At 35.8% G+C, this 14,400-nt stretch overlaps 1 protein-coding gene across 10 annotated transcripts in view; it reads right to left on the bottom strand.

Moving 5' to 3' along the window:
- Window positions 1–14,400, bottom strand: part of LOC138710349 (unconventional myosin-IXb-like) — a 171,650-nt gene that overhangs the window by 33,704 nt on the left and 123,546 nt on the right. For all 10 annotated transcript variants that reach the window (XM_069841181.1, XM_069841176.1, XM_069841177.1 and 7 more), the window contains 2 exons: window positions 11,903–12,070; window positions 4,575–5,170 (listed from right to left, as the gene is read on the bottom strand). In XM_069841181.1, the coding sequence (XP_069697282.1) occupies window positions 4,575–5,170; window positions 11,903–12,070 (764 nt within the window). The remainder of the gene's footprint in view (window positions 1–4,574; window positions 5,171–11,902; window positions 12,071–14,400) is intronic.

The following is a 14,400-nucleotide window of genomic DNA, read 5'->3' as shown; positions in this document are numbered from 1 at the left end:
TTCGCAACCTATTGTAGCTCCCCAAGTGCATCACGATGCTGGGTGGGCACCGGTCCCATATACTGGCCGAAATTTCATGAGAAAATTTCTTCCCCTATGAGGACTTCAACCAGCGTGCATTCCGTAATACGAGTCCTAGACAGGATACCTTACACCACGATGCCACGCCACGGGACACCACATATCTATAGATAGTATAATAATAATAATAATAATAATAATAATAATAATAATAATAATAATAATGTAATAATAATTATAATAATAATAATAATAATAATAATGTCATCACTATTATAACATATACAGATTTATTACAGGTGACACTATTCCTATGTTCCTAGTTTCCATTTAAACTATCTAAATACATGTCATCCTCTACTATCCTACCCCACATTGTATCTTCCACCTCATGTCTCCATAATTTTCTCGAAAGTCCTCTTTTCTAGCTGTAAGTGGTACAGATTCTAGAATTGTCCTAGGTCATCTACCCTCACAAATCCTTTTGGTGCATCAACATCTATCATCTTTATTTCCAGTATTTCAATAACTGTTTTAAAAAAGAGTTACTCTTCCAATTTCATTTCTTATTTTCTATAAACTTCATATTCTACAGCTTCTCCTTAAGCAAGTAGCTTACTCCTAATTCTATAATTATTATTTCACACCTGAGAGCTATATTTTCTTCTTCTTTTTATTATTATTATTATTATTATTATTATTATTATTATTATTATTACTGATTTTACGACGCTTTATCAACTGTTTTGTTTATCTAGTGTATGAATGAAATGAAGATGATGATGCCAACGAAATGAGTCCAGGGTCCAGCTCTTAATGGTTAAGGAAAAACCCCGGAAAAACCTTCAACCAGGATTTGAACCCAGGCCCGCTCGTTTCACAGTCAGACATCCTAACCGTTACTTCACAGCAGAGGACTCAGATATATACAATAAAATGCTTTGAATAATAGTTGTATACAGTCTCTTTTTTGTTCCCATTGTGATTTCTTTGTCCAACTATATCCTGTTCATTTCTCTAAAAGCTGCTCTACCCTTATTAATTTTTTGTACTATTTCGATTTTACTATTTTCTTCTTTAATAAATATCATTCCTAAATACTTGCATTTAGCACCCCCGGTAAAATACTGTCATATGTCGAAAATCACATATTACTTTCGTAAATTATTTCCGATGCTATTTTACTAGTTGTAGGTATGAAATCATAATAATAAAATAGAAAATTATCAAAGGTTTTGGTACCTGTTTATTAATATTTTTTACCGCAGTATATTACTAGAAAATAGCATATCTTTACAGATCACAATTTTCGAGTTACGAAACTATTTTACTGGGAGTGCGATTTGTTCATTCCCTTAATTCTCTTCTGTCCTAATTCCAAATCCTCCTTTACTTCTTTATTTCCAACTACAAAATATTCCGATTTTGCAAAATTAATTTTCAATCCATAAATTGCATACTCTTTCTTCTATTTTCTTATCATATAGTTCAAATGCTCGTCATCTTTCACAATGACTATCTGATCATCTGCATTATACAACATATACAAAATTTCATCATTTGCTTTCAGGCCGATGCTTTTATACTGCCAAGTCCACCTACTTAAGGATCCTCCCAAATAGATTTTGAAAAGCATAAGGGAAAGGCCATACACCTACCTTAATCCTTTTTAAATTTAGAACTCTTCGGTGATTGAATTTCTTTTCATTATTCTTGCACTATTTTCCTTTTACATATTATATTAAACTATTGCTATAGCTATACGTATTATAATAATAATGATGATGATAATAATAATAAGTGAACATGCACTAAGCATTTTATAACTCTTTCAGTGCTCTGTGGAGTACAATAACTTAATATACAGATTGAGTCAGAACTTTCTCCGCACTAGTGGAAGATACGGAGAATGGAGTGGTACCACTGGCTGCACTAGTGGAATAAACGACAGCACTCTAGGTACGGAAAATGAATATACAATCATTGTTGCTGTTCAGTCAACTGTCCGAAGACAGGTTTGAACCTCACAAGTGATACCAATAAGGCACCACTTATGAGGCAACTAGGCCAGGAGATAATGGGGTGCGACAAATCCTAAATATGGCAATAATAAATAAATAATATTGAAATTCCAAAACACTTACCTACTCCACAGAATATGTTGAAAATGTTGTCCAAAAACCTTGATCAAAGTTTCCTGAGTCAATGAATTGAAGAAAAAAAAAAATGTTCATGCACGAGCGATATCTTGTACAGCAGTAATCCTAGTTCAACCTTTACGTGCACTGGACTAAGATACGTTAGTTTGCTGTGCCAATTTTCTAAGGTTAAACTCCGTTTACATTTCTAATTTATATAGTTTAATAATATTAAAACACTACATTTTCACCGATTTGTTAGGGCTTTTTAGCATTCAATTAGAAATATCTAACAGTTTTTCTTCCATTAAAACTGAGGGTCTCCCACACCGTGGAGCATATTACACAGAGCCTGTCTGGCGAAATTTATTTACCAGATCGCGCACTGTATCCCGATGAGGTAAATTAGAGTTTGGGAAATGTTCTCTAAACTTCTATTTCACTTTTTCAATGTATTTGTCACCTTCTCGAAACACATATTCCACTATAAAAGCACGTTCAACTGAAAACATTTAATGGAATGTATGCACTTGCCGGCTACAGGATTATGTGTATCACCTCGGCAAAGATGCACCAATATTAAGGAATATATGCACTTCCTGGCTGCAATACACTGACTGAAGGGTGGTTGTGTGTATAACCTTGCCAAGGACGCGCTGGTATTGTTTGCGTGGCTACCGCCTAAGGCAAGGGAGAAATACCAACCTATACCAGGATATAAGAGTGTTTGCCACTGCGGAGAAAGTTCTGACTCTCTCTGTATCATATGAAAACAAAGTTCGAAAAGAACTTACAGCACATGAACAGATCATAGACATAATGAGTGATGTGATGAAGCCAACATATTGTAGTTTAATTATGTCTACTGATAACAAAAGTAATAAGTCAGTCACTAGCCCTCAGCCAAAGATGCATGCATTACGCAGATAGGAAAACATACGGGGTTGTTCTAACACAAAAGAAAAATTGAGCTAAGTTTTAAAAATTGCAAATCTTTTTCCATTATAAATCCCTGAAAGTTCCAGAACACTTCTCAATACATACAGGTGTTGCACTATATCTATACCAGTGACTGATCATTGAGTTTGAAGTGGCATATCTTGGTCGTGGACGTCAAGAGTACTAAAAAGCAAAACAAAAAATATCTAGGTGCCTTCATTTCAATTCCCTAGTCACTCCTTGCTTGTCTTAGTGTAAGGTGCGTCAATAAGAGTACAAGAGCATGTGAACACCTTGTTTCCATTCATGCACGACTAGTTTTATTATTTAATACCATATTGGCGTAATGGGGATGTATAATATCAGAATCGAGTATTTTAAACTTCCCGCATCTTGCATAAACTTCTTATGTAAACTTGGCAACATCCGTTCACATACAAGCCGTGCTCTTTTCAAGAAGGTTACAGAAATTTCACTCATGCGCGGGAGAAAATTGTCTTTCGCTGGCCGTTTATGACTCGTCAAGAGCACAAAGCATTAAGTGAACAGTGAATCTATCCTACAGATGTCAGGTGCATCGATGCCTATTGTTTACGTGCTATATCTCGAGGAGAAAATTTAATTAGTCTGTATTTTAGCCTGCAGGTGTCAGCATCTCACTGTCGGAACGTTTACTTTGTATGGATGTGTGTACAGTGCTGCTACGAGAGTGTAGTTTGTGAATTACTACACTTCAGTGTTGGCAAATAGCATAGTTCGGCTTTCAAACACGTGCTGGCTGAATGTGATGGTGGTATGAATTTAAATATCTGTATGGTGGTGTATATTATTTAAGAATAATATTTACTGGCATGTATTTATAGTAATCAACTATATTAATGGGATTACAGTACTGCTATAGGCTATAGTGTATCAGTGTGTTGGGAATCAAAATATATTACTGAAGACACGCTTTTGTAAATTGTGTTATGTATTCATTTTTAACAAACGTAAACAATGAACTCTCAAGTAATTTTGAAGAGTAAAGAACTGGGTAAACTGGCTTTCCAGGAAAAATTGGAAATAAAAAGACTGGGTTTCATTATTATTATTATTATTATTATTATTATATGTTGTTTTGAATTTAATACGGTTTTTTTCGACAGTAAAACATTGGAATCATGACATTTCATATTAGGCTAAAAACGTACGATTTCAAATTCTCTCCAATTTTGGAACACAAACTTGTGAATACACATAATATTTTATCACGAGCCACCACTGGTAATGTGAGAGTTTAAACATATTCTTTCTCACAGATTAGTACAACTTTTTGATATCTCTCTTCCCCCTCACTGAAAACTGTGACGTTGCACAGAGGAAGAGAGATAATAAAATATCAGTAAATAGTCTGTGTGACATACTAGAGTTATATAGTCTGCTTCGTGTCAGAATTAATTTGTCTCAGTCTTGTAAGCATAAGAAAGAACAGCTTACCACCCTGTTCTCAACTGCTGAACTGTCTGAAGAAGTGTGAGATTCTCGGATAGTTCCCAGGAAGAGATGGTTTGAAACTGCATCAGTGGCAGCATTGTCCGTTAATTCCTCGCCAACACTGCGGCAGACCATCTCACGTGGAGTCCTCTGCCTGCGCGCCATCCTCAGAGGGACTTCCGGGTCCTGCTGGTGGTGAATTAAGTGCCGCTCATCGTGACTCACACTCGACTTCAGAGGCGTCCTGGTCCTCTGCTCTGCAAACAGACCAGCCGACGCCTCCTGCCGACTCAGCCTGGACTCCCGCCTTACAACCGGAGCCAACACACACGTGTCCGAGCTCGACGTGCTGCTCAGTCTCGAGTCCCGACTTGTGTCCGTCGAGTCAGCCAAGGCGGACTTTGCAAGAGAGCCGCCATCACTCACGTCATAAGAAAAGTCTGGACGTTTCCTCCACACGATGTGTTCTGACTTATGATCACTGCTGTGAGTTGAGGAGCCGATGGGAGGTGCTGATCTTGTGGCAGGGACGCTGGTCTCGTCCACTTCTCCATCACTGTGCACCTGAGACACTGTGCTGCTGTCCCTCTTGCCCACACCTGTAACAGGCGAGCACTTCTGGTAGTAATGCATCTTTAGTGCCTTGTGTTGACGAAGATCCACTCATCTATGATCTTTGTACTGCAAGTGCATAAGACATTAAACTATTGTCAACAGTAATCTCACTAGAGGTTTTGATTTATCTAGAGAAAATCAAAACTCGAGTGGGATTTAATTGACTATTACACGATTAGAAGAAAGTATAGGGGAGACTGTTGTACCTTTAGCATAGTGTACCTTTGAACATTTTTTTTTTTTTTTTTTTTTTTTTTTTTTTGCTGTTACTCAGAGGACTCAAACTGAAGTAGATTATAGAGAAAGCCGCTAAGTAGCTCTGGTCGTAGTTTCGGTTCGATTTACTGCAAAGTGTGAGTTCCGTGGACAAAAGAAGTTTTTTAGTTCCAAAAGTAAACATTTCCTTCATTGATATATGTTTTCTAACACAAAACCAGATTGTATTTGTTAATATCTTTCAAGTACGGTGTGTTCCCTATCATCTGGTTAGTAATAACATATTTTAATTTCCATGATTTATTAGAGTCTTTAGTTTTGGGAGCCATAGTTGTTTAAAAGTGCACCCTCTTGTACCTTTGAACACAAAACATCTTGTACCATGGAACATGTTCCAAAATACACGATACTATCGGCTTTTGTTTTTGTTTTATATTAAGATCATGTCACAAAGTAAGTCTGGAGTTAAGAGGCCCCCAATTGATCCGGATTCCTTAAAGAAAGCTGTTGAAGCAGTTATTGCTTCTCCAGGAAATCAAATCTCAATCAGAGAAGCCTGCTCTGGTTTATGATTGCAAATACATTTTAAATATGATTGTCAGTTTTTACAGCTATATTCCCTCCTATATTCCATGTGTTCCAACTTACAAGAGTCTTTTTTTTTTTTTTTATCCAATGCCACCAGGTTGTCTTTTAGACAGTGTATGTTCCAAGGTACATGAACCTGTTGTGCCTTTGAACACATTACATAACCTTTCATTTTATTTTTTCCATCCTTAATAGATATGTAGAACAGGAAAATACATACAGGAAGTTGTAACGGAATCTTCAATAATTATTTCAAGCATTTTTTCATTTCAAAAATATCATTTCTCAAAATTACAAAAAAATAAAATTTGAAAAGCGTTTAAAGGTACAACAGTCTCCCCTATGAAGATTAGAAGTAGCGAAGTAATATATATGATCTAGGTTACTAGTCAAGAAGGCTTTGTTGAATCAGTTTCATTTTATTAAAAAGTTGCATTCCACTTCAATTATCCAAATCCCAGTAATCAACGTCACTTGACAGATGATTTTCAATAAATCTTAGTATTAAACACTCTCTGATACGCGACTATCCATAATATCATATACCAGAAGCTATAATATAACCTATTATAAACAAGTGTTACAAAAGTTTTAATTAGGGATGATGAAATAAACAAGAAAAGTTTTAATAAACGATGTTGAAATAAAAAATAAACATTAATAATTTTAAAAGGAACAATTATTGAAAGTACAATTTTCAAATTTGAATGTTTTAGTGGTTGGTGGTTCAGTTGATGTTATATTAAATGTGTGCGTAAAAGATGTGGAACTCGTTGATGTACATGGTGTATCCCTCAACTTATTCAGGATTTCCGAGTGGTGCCCTTCATTTATTTGTAAATAGGATTTCAGGGAAGATGCATAGCTATGACCAGTGATCTTTATTAATTCTTGTTCTTGAATGCCAATGCGAGTCATATTTGAAAGTGCTGTGTATTGACTGAAGTGGTTTGTAATTTTTTTTTTTTTTTTGGACGTCCAGACCAGTGCAGTTTGAAATGTTGGCAAACAAAGAAACAAATGCTACAGACGCGATAAAATTAAACAAATGCTACAGACGCGATAAAATTAAACAAATGCTAGGGACGCGATAAAATTGTGCGATAAGCAGCCATGATTGGTTGAAAGACGTCCTTTCGTACCATTTTATTGGTCAAAAGCAGTATAACGTAGTAAAAGTGTAATAGTCAGTATAAATTTACCTTCTGAGTTTCACTTATTTGTGTGGGATGCAAGTATTGTGCATTCAGAGAATCTCTACTTCTCAGTTTGTTAGCAAGGATCATCACAAAATATTTTACCTGACCATTATGGAAATTTACATATTGACAACAATGACAGACTGATATCACGTACACTACCGGTCAAAAGTTTTCGATCAGCTATGAAAACAACTATATACTTTATTTCAATGTACAAACACATCGGAAAAATTAAACAGACCAACAAAATAAATATTTTCTCTCTTTAGCATTAAGTACAATACAATATGATTTAAATTTTAGCCTCTTCAAAGTATCCACCCTTTGCCCTCAGAACACAAAAATCTATAGTTGTGATAGGTGATCGAAAACTTTGTTTTCAAAATTTATAATATTATTATTTTCAAAGTACACAGAGAATATTTTATAGCATGTACACAAACACACTGCTGCATGCCGTTTGTATTATAAACTTATAAATTACTTATGTAAATATTTTCTGTATCTAACATAAGGAAGAATGAACTATAGTATACATTTACATAATTAATCTTCAATGAAGGATTAATTTACCTGGAACTAAATTATCTTATTAGTACGGTATTACGATCTTTGCACAGCAACTTCCAATTAAAGGTAGGTGCTCACTTACCAGAATGAATTCATTTGGCCCATTCGAATTTTTATTCTTTGCTCTATTTTAAATTGAGCATGGCCCACTTGACTGTCCAGAGCAATCTTGACAGATTTCCATATAGGTCAGGATTGCATAAAGAAAGTCATAACAATTGATTGCAATGCCTCCAATCGCAGTAATATTTAAGACATAAATGAAATGGATAACGCAAAGCTTATTCTGTTATTTCTTCATCCAAAGCTAACACAATTAAATTACTTTATCCTCAGAGCTATCATATTTACCCAAATATAAGACGAGGATTTTTCTTCTACAATTTTTGTGTTTGAAAAATAGAAGAGTCGTCTTAAATTCACGTATTAAGAAAAATACACAAGTTGCCTAATTTTTTTTATGTTGTACAACACACTAAATAACGCTGCTGATGTAGTTGTTTCTCCTGTGGTCTGCTTGTTCACAACAGTATTGATTTGCTTTATAGATGAGAAAAAAATTATTCCAAATGTTTACCATACTTCAACTTCAACCCCATAAGTCATTTAGTTAGTTCATGTTCATAGTTTTTTTTAAACAGAACATTTAGACTGTGAGGCTCTACAGCAACCGTGGCGAAAATGTGATCGTGCGCCCAGCCACTGTGTAACCTGCAACGTGCATAGCATCTATGGAGAGAGGCAGACACCCGAAGGGGAAGTGAAGCAACTGTCTGACTTATTAACTCATTTTCATTTTCCTTACGTCAAGCACAATTTTATATAGTGTAAGGTTTAGTACGCGTAATAAAGAAAGAAATAAGAAAACATAGGACACATTATCACAACCTAAAATTAACTGTCTTCAGAATATCTCTGCAACAAAGTTTCAAAATCAGGAATTATGTCACTTACTGCCAGTCGTAGTTGATCACGAAGGTAATTTGTTTGTCAGTTGTGATCTAAATTTCGCTTTACTATTTTCATTGTTGAAAATAATTTTTCACAAACGTAAGTTGTAGCGAACATGGCTTCAACAGAGCAAGCGAAAGAACGAAGCTTCTGATATTTATTTGTTGGCAAAGATTTGAAAAGTTCAACATTTGTCAAGTACTTACATCTAGCTTTCATTTAACATCACATTGTAAATCTGTGTTTAAATTGAAGATCTAACCGCATTATTTGTACATCTACTGAAAAAGGATCGACGTACAGAGATGATGATGATGATGATGATGATGATAATAACACTTAACCTTTTAATGTTTCATGAGTGAAATGTAGTATAACACAGTTATTATGTTATACAACCGTTTTCTTCATAATACCTGTGAACAGATCATACATTTAATATTCTCATCATATTGGCACCAAAAAAATGCGTCCTCCCATCCTACTTGAAACTTTCGTTTTTGTAGAGGTACATGGTTTCGAGAGAGACATTGCGACGATATGCCACTCGCAGATCAGAAAATACAAATGGAACGGAGTTTGACTCCAGTGAGTGAGAGGGTGGGGGTTGGGAGAGGTAGGAAGCAAGAGAAATGCATAGCTATCATTGCAAGTCACATTTTCGCCATGGCTGCCCTACTGGAATACAAATTTTATTTCATCAAGGCGATCTAGGACTATTTATTCTACAGACGTAAGTAAACTTGAAATTTTATGTTCTAAAACCATACTTAATAATGGATTGTCTGTGAATTCATAAAAAAAATACCTTAGAAAATTGCATACTGTATTACAGAAACCTTTGGAAAACTAGGGGATCATCTTATATTTGAGTAAATACAGTACTCATTTTTTTTTTCCAGGTTAAATCCAAAACACTACAAAGAAGTAATGTTCTTGCTCTATCAGTAAATAACAATAGTATTAGGTGATCAATTCGGAAATAGAGACATGTAAGTGATATTATAATAAAAATCCGAATACACCAAACGAATCCATTCTATTAAGTTAGCACCTAACTTAAAGTACAGGGTGACACATGTGTTAGTCTAATAATAATTTCACTACTTCCCATTGATGTTCAAATTATGTTTTATTTCATGACGCTCGCAACTGGCGAGGTTATATCAGCATCACCAGGGTGCTGGAATTTTGTCCTGCAGTTCTTTTACATGGCAGTAAATCTACTGACATGAACCTATTGCATTTAAGCACACTTAAATACCATCGACCTGGACTGGAATCGAACCCGCAACAGTGAGCACAGAAGGCCAGCACTCTATCGACTCCCATTGATGTTAAACAATGAAATTACAGTATCGTGAAAATAATACTATGGTCTGAATACTAAAAAAATAAAAACATACAGTTTAACAGAACTGATATAATGCAAAAAGCCTGTAAATCACATTGCTACAGTATGGAGTTACACAAACAGACTTTTTGCAGTAAGTCGACAACATATTTATCATTTTACAAATACTGACAGCTACAGCTTAGTTTTGCCATATATTATATTCAGCTCATAAAGAATCTGGAGACTGCCATAATATAAAACTACAACTTTTACCTGATATATCTTGAGAGTATAAATAAACTGCGAGCTGTACTGTAATAGCACAATAATGAATTTTTTTATTGGGTTATTTTACGACGCTGTATCACATCTAGGTTATTTAGCATCTGAATGATATGAAGGTGATAATGCTAGTAAAATGAGTCCGGGGTCCAGCACCGAAAGTTACCCAGAATTTGCTCGTATTGGGTTAGGGAAATACCCCGGAAAAAACCTCAACCAGGTAACTTGCCCTGACCGGGATTCGAACCCGGGCCACCTAGTTTCGCGGCCAGACGCGCTGACCATTACTCCACAGGTGTGGACCACAATAATGAATCTTTGTGATTAACATATAGTGTGTCCAATTTTGAAAGCAATTTCTTCGTCTGGAAAAATATTATGAACGTATCAGACAATTAATATTTGAGGAGAAAAATTCGCTCCGGCGCCGGGGATCGAACCCGGGTCCTTGGTTCTATGTATCAAGCACTTTGACCACTGAGCCACGCCGAATTCAATCCACAGTACCGGTCCAAACCCCTCTCCTTCGATCCCCGGCACCAGAGCGAATTTTTCTCCTCAAATATTAATTGTCAATATTACAGATATTATTCTGTAGGACAAATTAATAAATCTATAATATTCTCATAGCTGCAATGCATATTATATTTGTACAGATTACTGTGCAAGTAACTGCGGAATCCCGGCCAAACAAGTCACTCAGTTGAGTGCGCTCCTAGTATAATGGCAGTTGACATTGGACATATATGTCAACATATATGCCTAACTTGGAGTCAGGCCACAAAGGGAAACACTGAAGGAGAGGGGTTCGGTCCGGTGCTGTGGAGTGAATTCGGCATAGCTCAGTGGCCAGAGCGCTTGGTACATAGAACCAATGACCCGGGTTCGATCCCCGGCGCTGGAGCGAATTTTTCTCCTCAAATATTAATTGTCAATATTACAGATATTATTCTGTATGACAAATTGATAAATCTATAATATTAGTATCAGACAAAAGTTATTCTTATGTTTATGAGTATTCGAAATTCAACACAAGATGCCAGACGCACATGGAAACAGTGACAATGGAGACATGTAGCTATCTGTCCAATTACAACCCACAATCTTTTTTTTTTTTTTTTCAATCATAAGATTCACTCTTATACGAACAAAAAACCGAACAATATCAATAATGTCAATCTGAGTATTAATTCTGCTTAGGGTACACATCTTCTATCAAAAACCATGGGATTCAAACATTTTTTGCAATCTGACTCTTTTCTGATTTCAGAATGATGTTAGGATTATAGGTGAGAAGCTTAATGAAAGTCCTGCGAGCTTATCATCACTTAATTAGTAAACATTGCTGAGTTATGTTAAGTGCATTAAATAGGAGCTATAAAAATCCTGGCATACTTTTTAAGTAAAACAGTGAGTATAAAATACAAGCAGATTCAAAATCACTTAGTCCACTTGTATACTGTATACTAATCTAGAGCCATGTCACTGGTCCACTTCAGAGAAGAGGACAAAGATTTGCATACTGTTTCTGATGTGCTCAATAAGATCCAGATAAGACATGCCATACATACCAATGAGAGCCTGAATCTGCCTCTTCGCTTTGTGCAGAGTGTCACGAACTGGCGCACTGGTCTGAGAGTCACTGCTACGCTGAGATTCTACACTTTTCTGTGACGTTAATGAGTCACTACTTCCTTTTCTTTCTGTTACAGACAAACTGCTCTCTGTTGAAAATTTTCCTGTAAAACAATCCATCTTGCTCAAAAACGAAATGAATAAAATGCAGTATCATACTGTTTTCTTCAATAAAATGGTAGAACACTAAACTATGATAAATATTATAATGCTAATTCTTTTCTTTTAAGACTTAAATCTAACGTTCACTGCTATTCCATACAACTTGACCAAGTGAGAGACATTTCAATAGCCAATAACACTAACAGTGGGGGTAAGTTTTGTACCAGACAACTTCAGTTGTAACTTAGTCTTTGCAAGAAACATTTGTTCTTGAAGAGTTTTCGTGGTTCACAATACTGGGTGAATGAGATGAAATGCTACTGAAGCTGCAGATAACTAGTTACTGGAGTGCCACTACCTACTCCCGGGTTTATGGCCCTTTTATCCTCATACTAGATCCCACTCAAAGTAAATATGAATTAGTTCACAAGGTTCAATTGAATGATTAACAGAAATCTAGCAACAATTCATAATTTTTTTATCGTTTTTGTGCTCAGTAATGAGTCTGCCAATTTACTCAGACGTGTCCAACAATCGAGATAATATTCTCGGACTACCAGATCCTGTTAAACAAAATACTGCAGAAAGCAGTTTGCAGTTTTGTGCTGAGTGCCGAGTATATAAGTTGTGTCATGAGTTACAGTACAGAACAACGCATTTTTATTTGTAATACTTTCGCAAAAAAGTCTTTGTGGAGAAGGTGTCGCTGTAAGTTCCGTCGTCAATTTCCCCAATTCCCCTGTGCTGGATAAAACAACAATATACTGATTAGTAAAGAAGTTTAAAGAGACAGGATCTGTACAAAATAAGAAGCCTCGTGTGAATAAATTTGTATTAACAAAGGAGAAATTTACAGAGCACTTACAAGAATGAGGTAAAATTTTTTGTTTTATCGTACCGCATATTACTATCACTTTGGCAGTAAGCCTTTTATGTTTTTATCGTATCGCATATTACTATCTACTATTGTGCTTTGATGGTAGGAAGGCTACTCTTATAGCATGCGGGGGCCGCTACACTTTCGGTTAAGAGGTGGCATTTTGTCTCGTCCACCCAGTATAATGTAGAGTATGTGACTGTGTGGTAAAAATGAAACACAAATATTACATAAACATAATCAATAACACTAACCCAGACAAATAATCAGTGCACCCATCATCTGATTAATAAAATTTAAAAAACATATACAGTAATAAGTTTGTTCTATGTACAAAATGTTTATAGAAATTTCTTATATTTGAAAATAAATTTGTAGTACTGAAATATTAATAAACTCCCATCAATGCAACTGTAGGAACTGTTTAATAAAAAATGTAAAAGAGGTGAGGAGGTGCACAGTAGCATCGCTGTTAAGGTGTAATGCTGCAAGTTGGAAGGTAGCGTATTTGATTTCCGTTAATCTAATCCTTCCAGCCATACTATGGACCTGGGATTTTTTTTTCTCTTGTATGGAGGAGGGACCTGAAGGCTTACACTGCAGCCTCAGGCTTATTGTTTACCTCTCCTATTCTGTAAATGAATGGATAGCCAAACCATCATGCTCTTACACAAGTACAGCACACCGCACCCTAAACTTAACTCTGGCTATGGTATGGATGATGATGATGATATGTGAATTAATGATGACGAAATGAGTCCTAAGTCCAATGCCGAAAGTTACCCAGCAATTTTTCTTCAATTGGTTGAGGAAAACTTCGGAAAAAATCCGAACAGCTAACTTAACCCAATCAGAATTTGAAACCAGGCCCACTCATTTCACAGTCAGATGTGCTAATCATTACGCCACAGCAGTGAACTTGGTCCTGGGATTTACTCAGCCTATAAAAAAATTAATACCAGGGGCATTTCCTTGGGGTTAAAGGTGGTGGCACGTAGACCTGACATTCCTACTGCTGTCAAATGCCAATTGTCTGTAAAGGTGAGAGCCTTAACCTCTAAGGATGGTGTCCTTTGGGCTGATTTGGTCTGTCATGGGGCTGACTCCACTTTTAAAATAAATGAGTAGTACTACACAAAAAACCTTATGATCAAGTGTAGATCCTTATAGGGATATCTTGTGCGAAGTTTTACCATTAGATGGCAGGAGTGTTCCGTGCAGCGCAACATGCTGTAGGTATATTATGTCATATGCTACAGTTGATTACGTTTTCCCGCTTGTTGGTTTTCTGTGCGTGTCAAAATTATATTTATAATTATTTTGTATAACCTAGTATAATTTAATATAATTCAGTATTTTCTTACCTCATAATTTAATTTAATTTACAATAAATAATAGCATAAACCTGTATAATACTGAGCGATTTCTCTTATGAGATGGGTGCGGAAATCTGCA

Source organism: Periplaneta americana, chromosome 12 (assembly GCF_040183065.1).
Source record: "Periplaneta americana isolate PAMFEO1 chromosome 12, P.americana_PAMFEO1_priV1, whole genome shotgun sequence".
Lineage (NCBI taxonomy): Eukaryota > Metazoa > Arthropoda > Insecta > Blattodea > Blattidae > Periplaneta > Periplaneta americana.
Note: the sequence above shows the minus strand (reverse complement) of the source record. Positions and strands in the feature narration are given on the sequence as shown.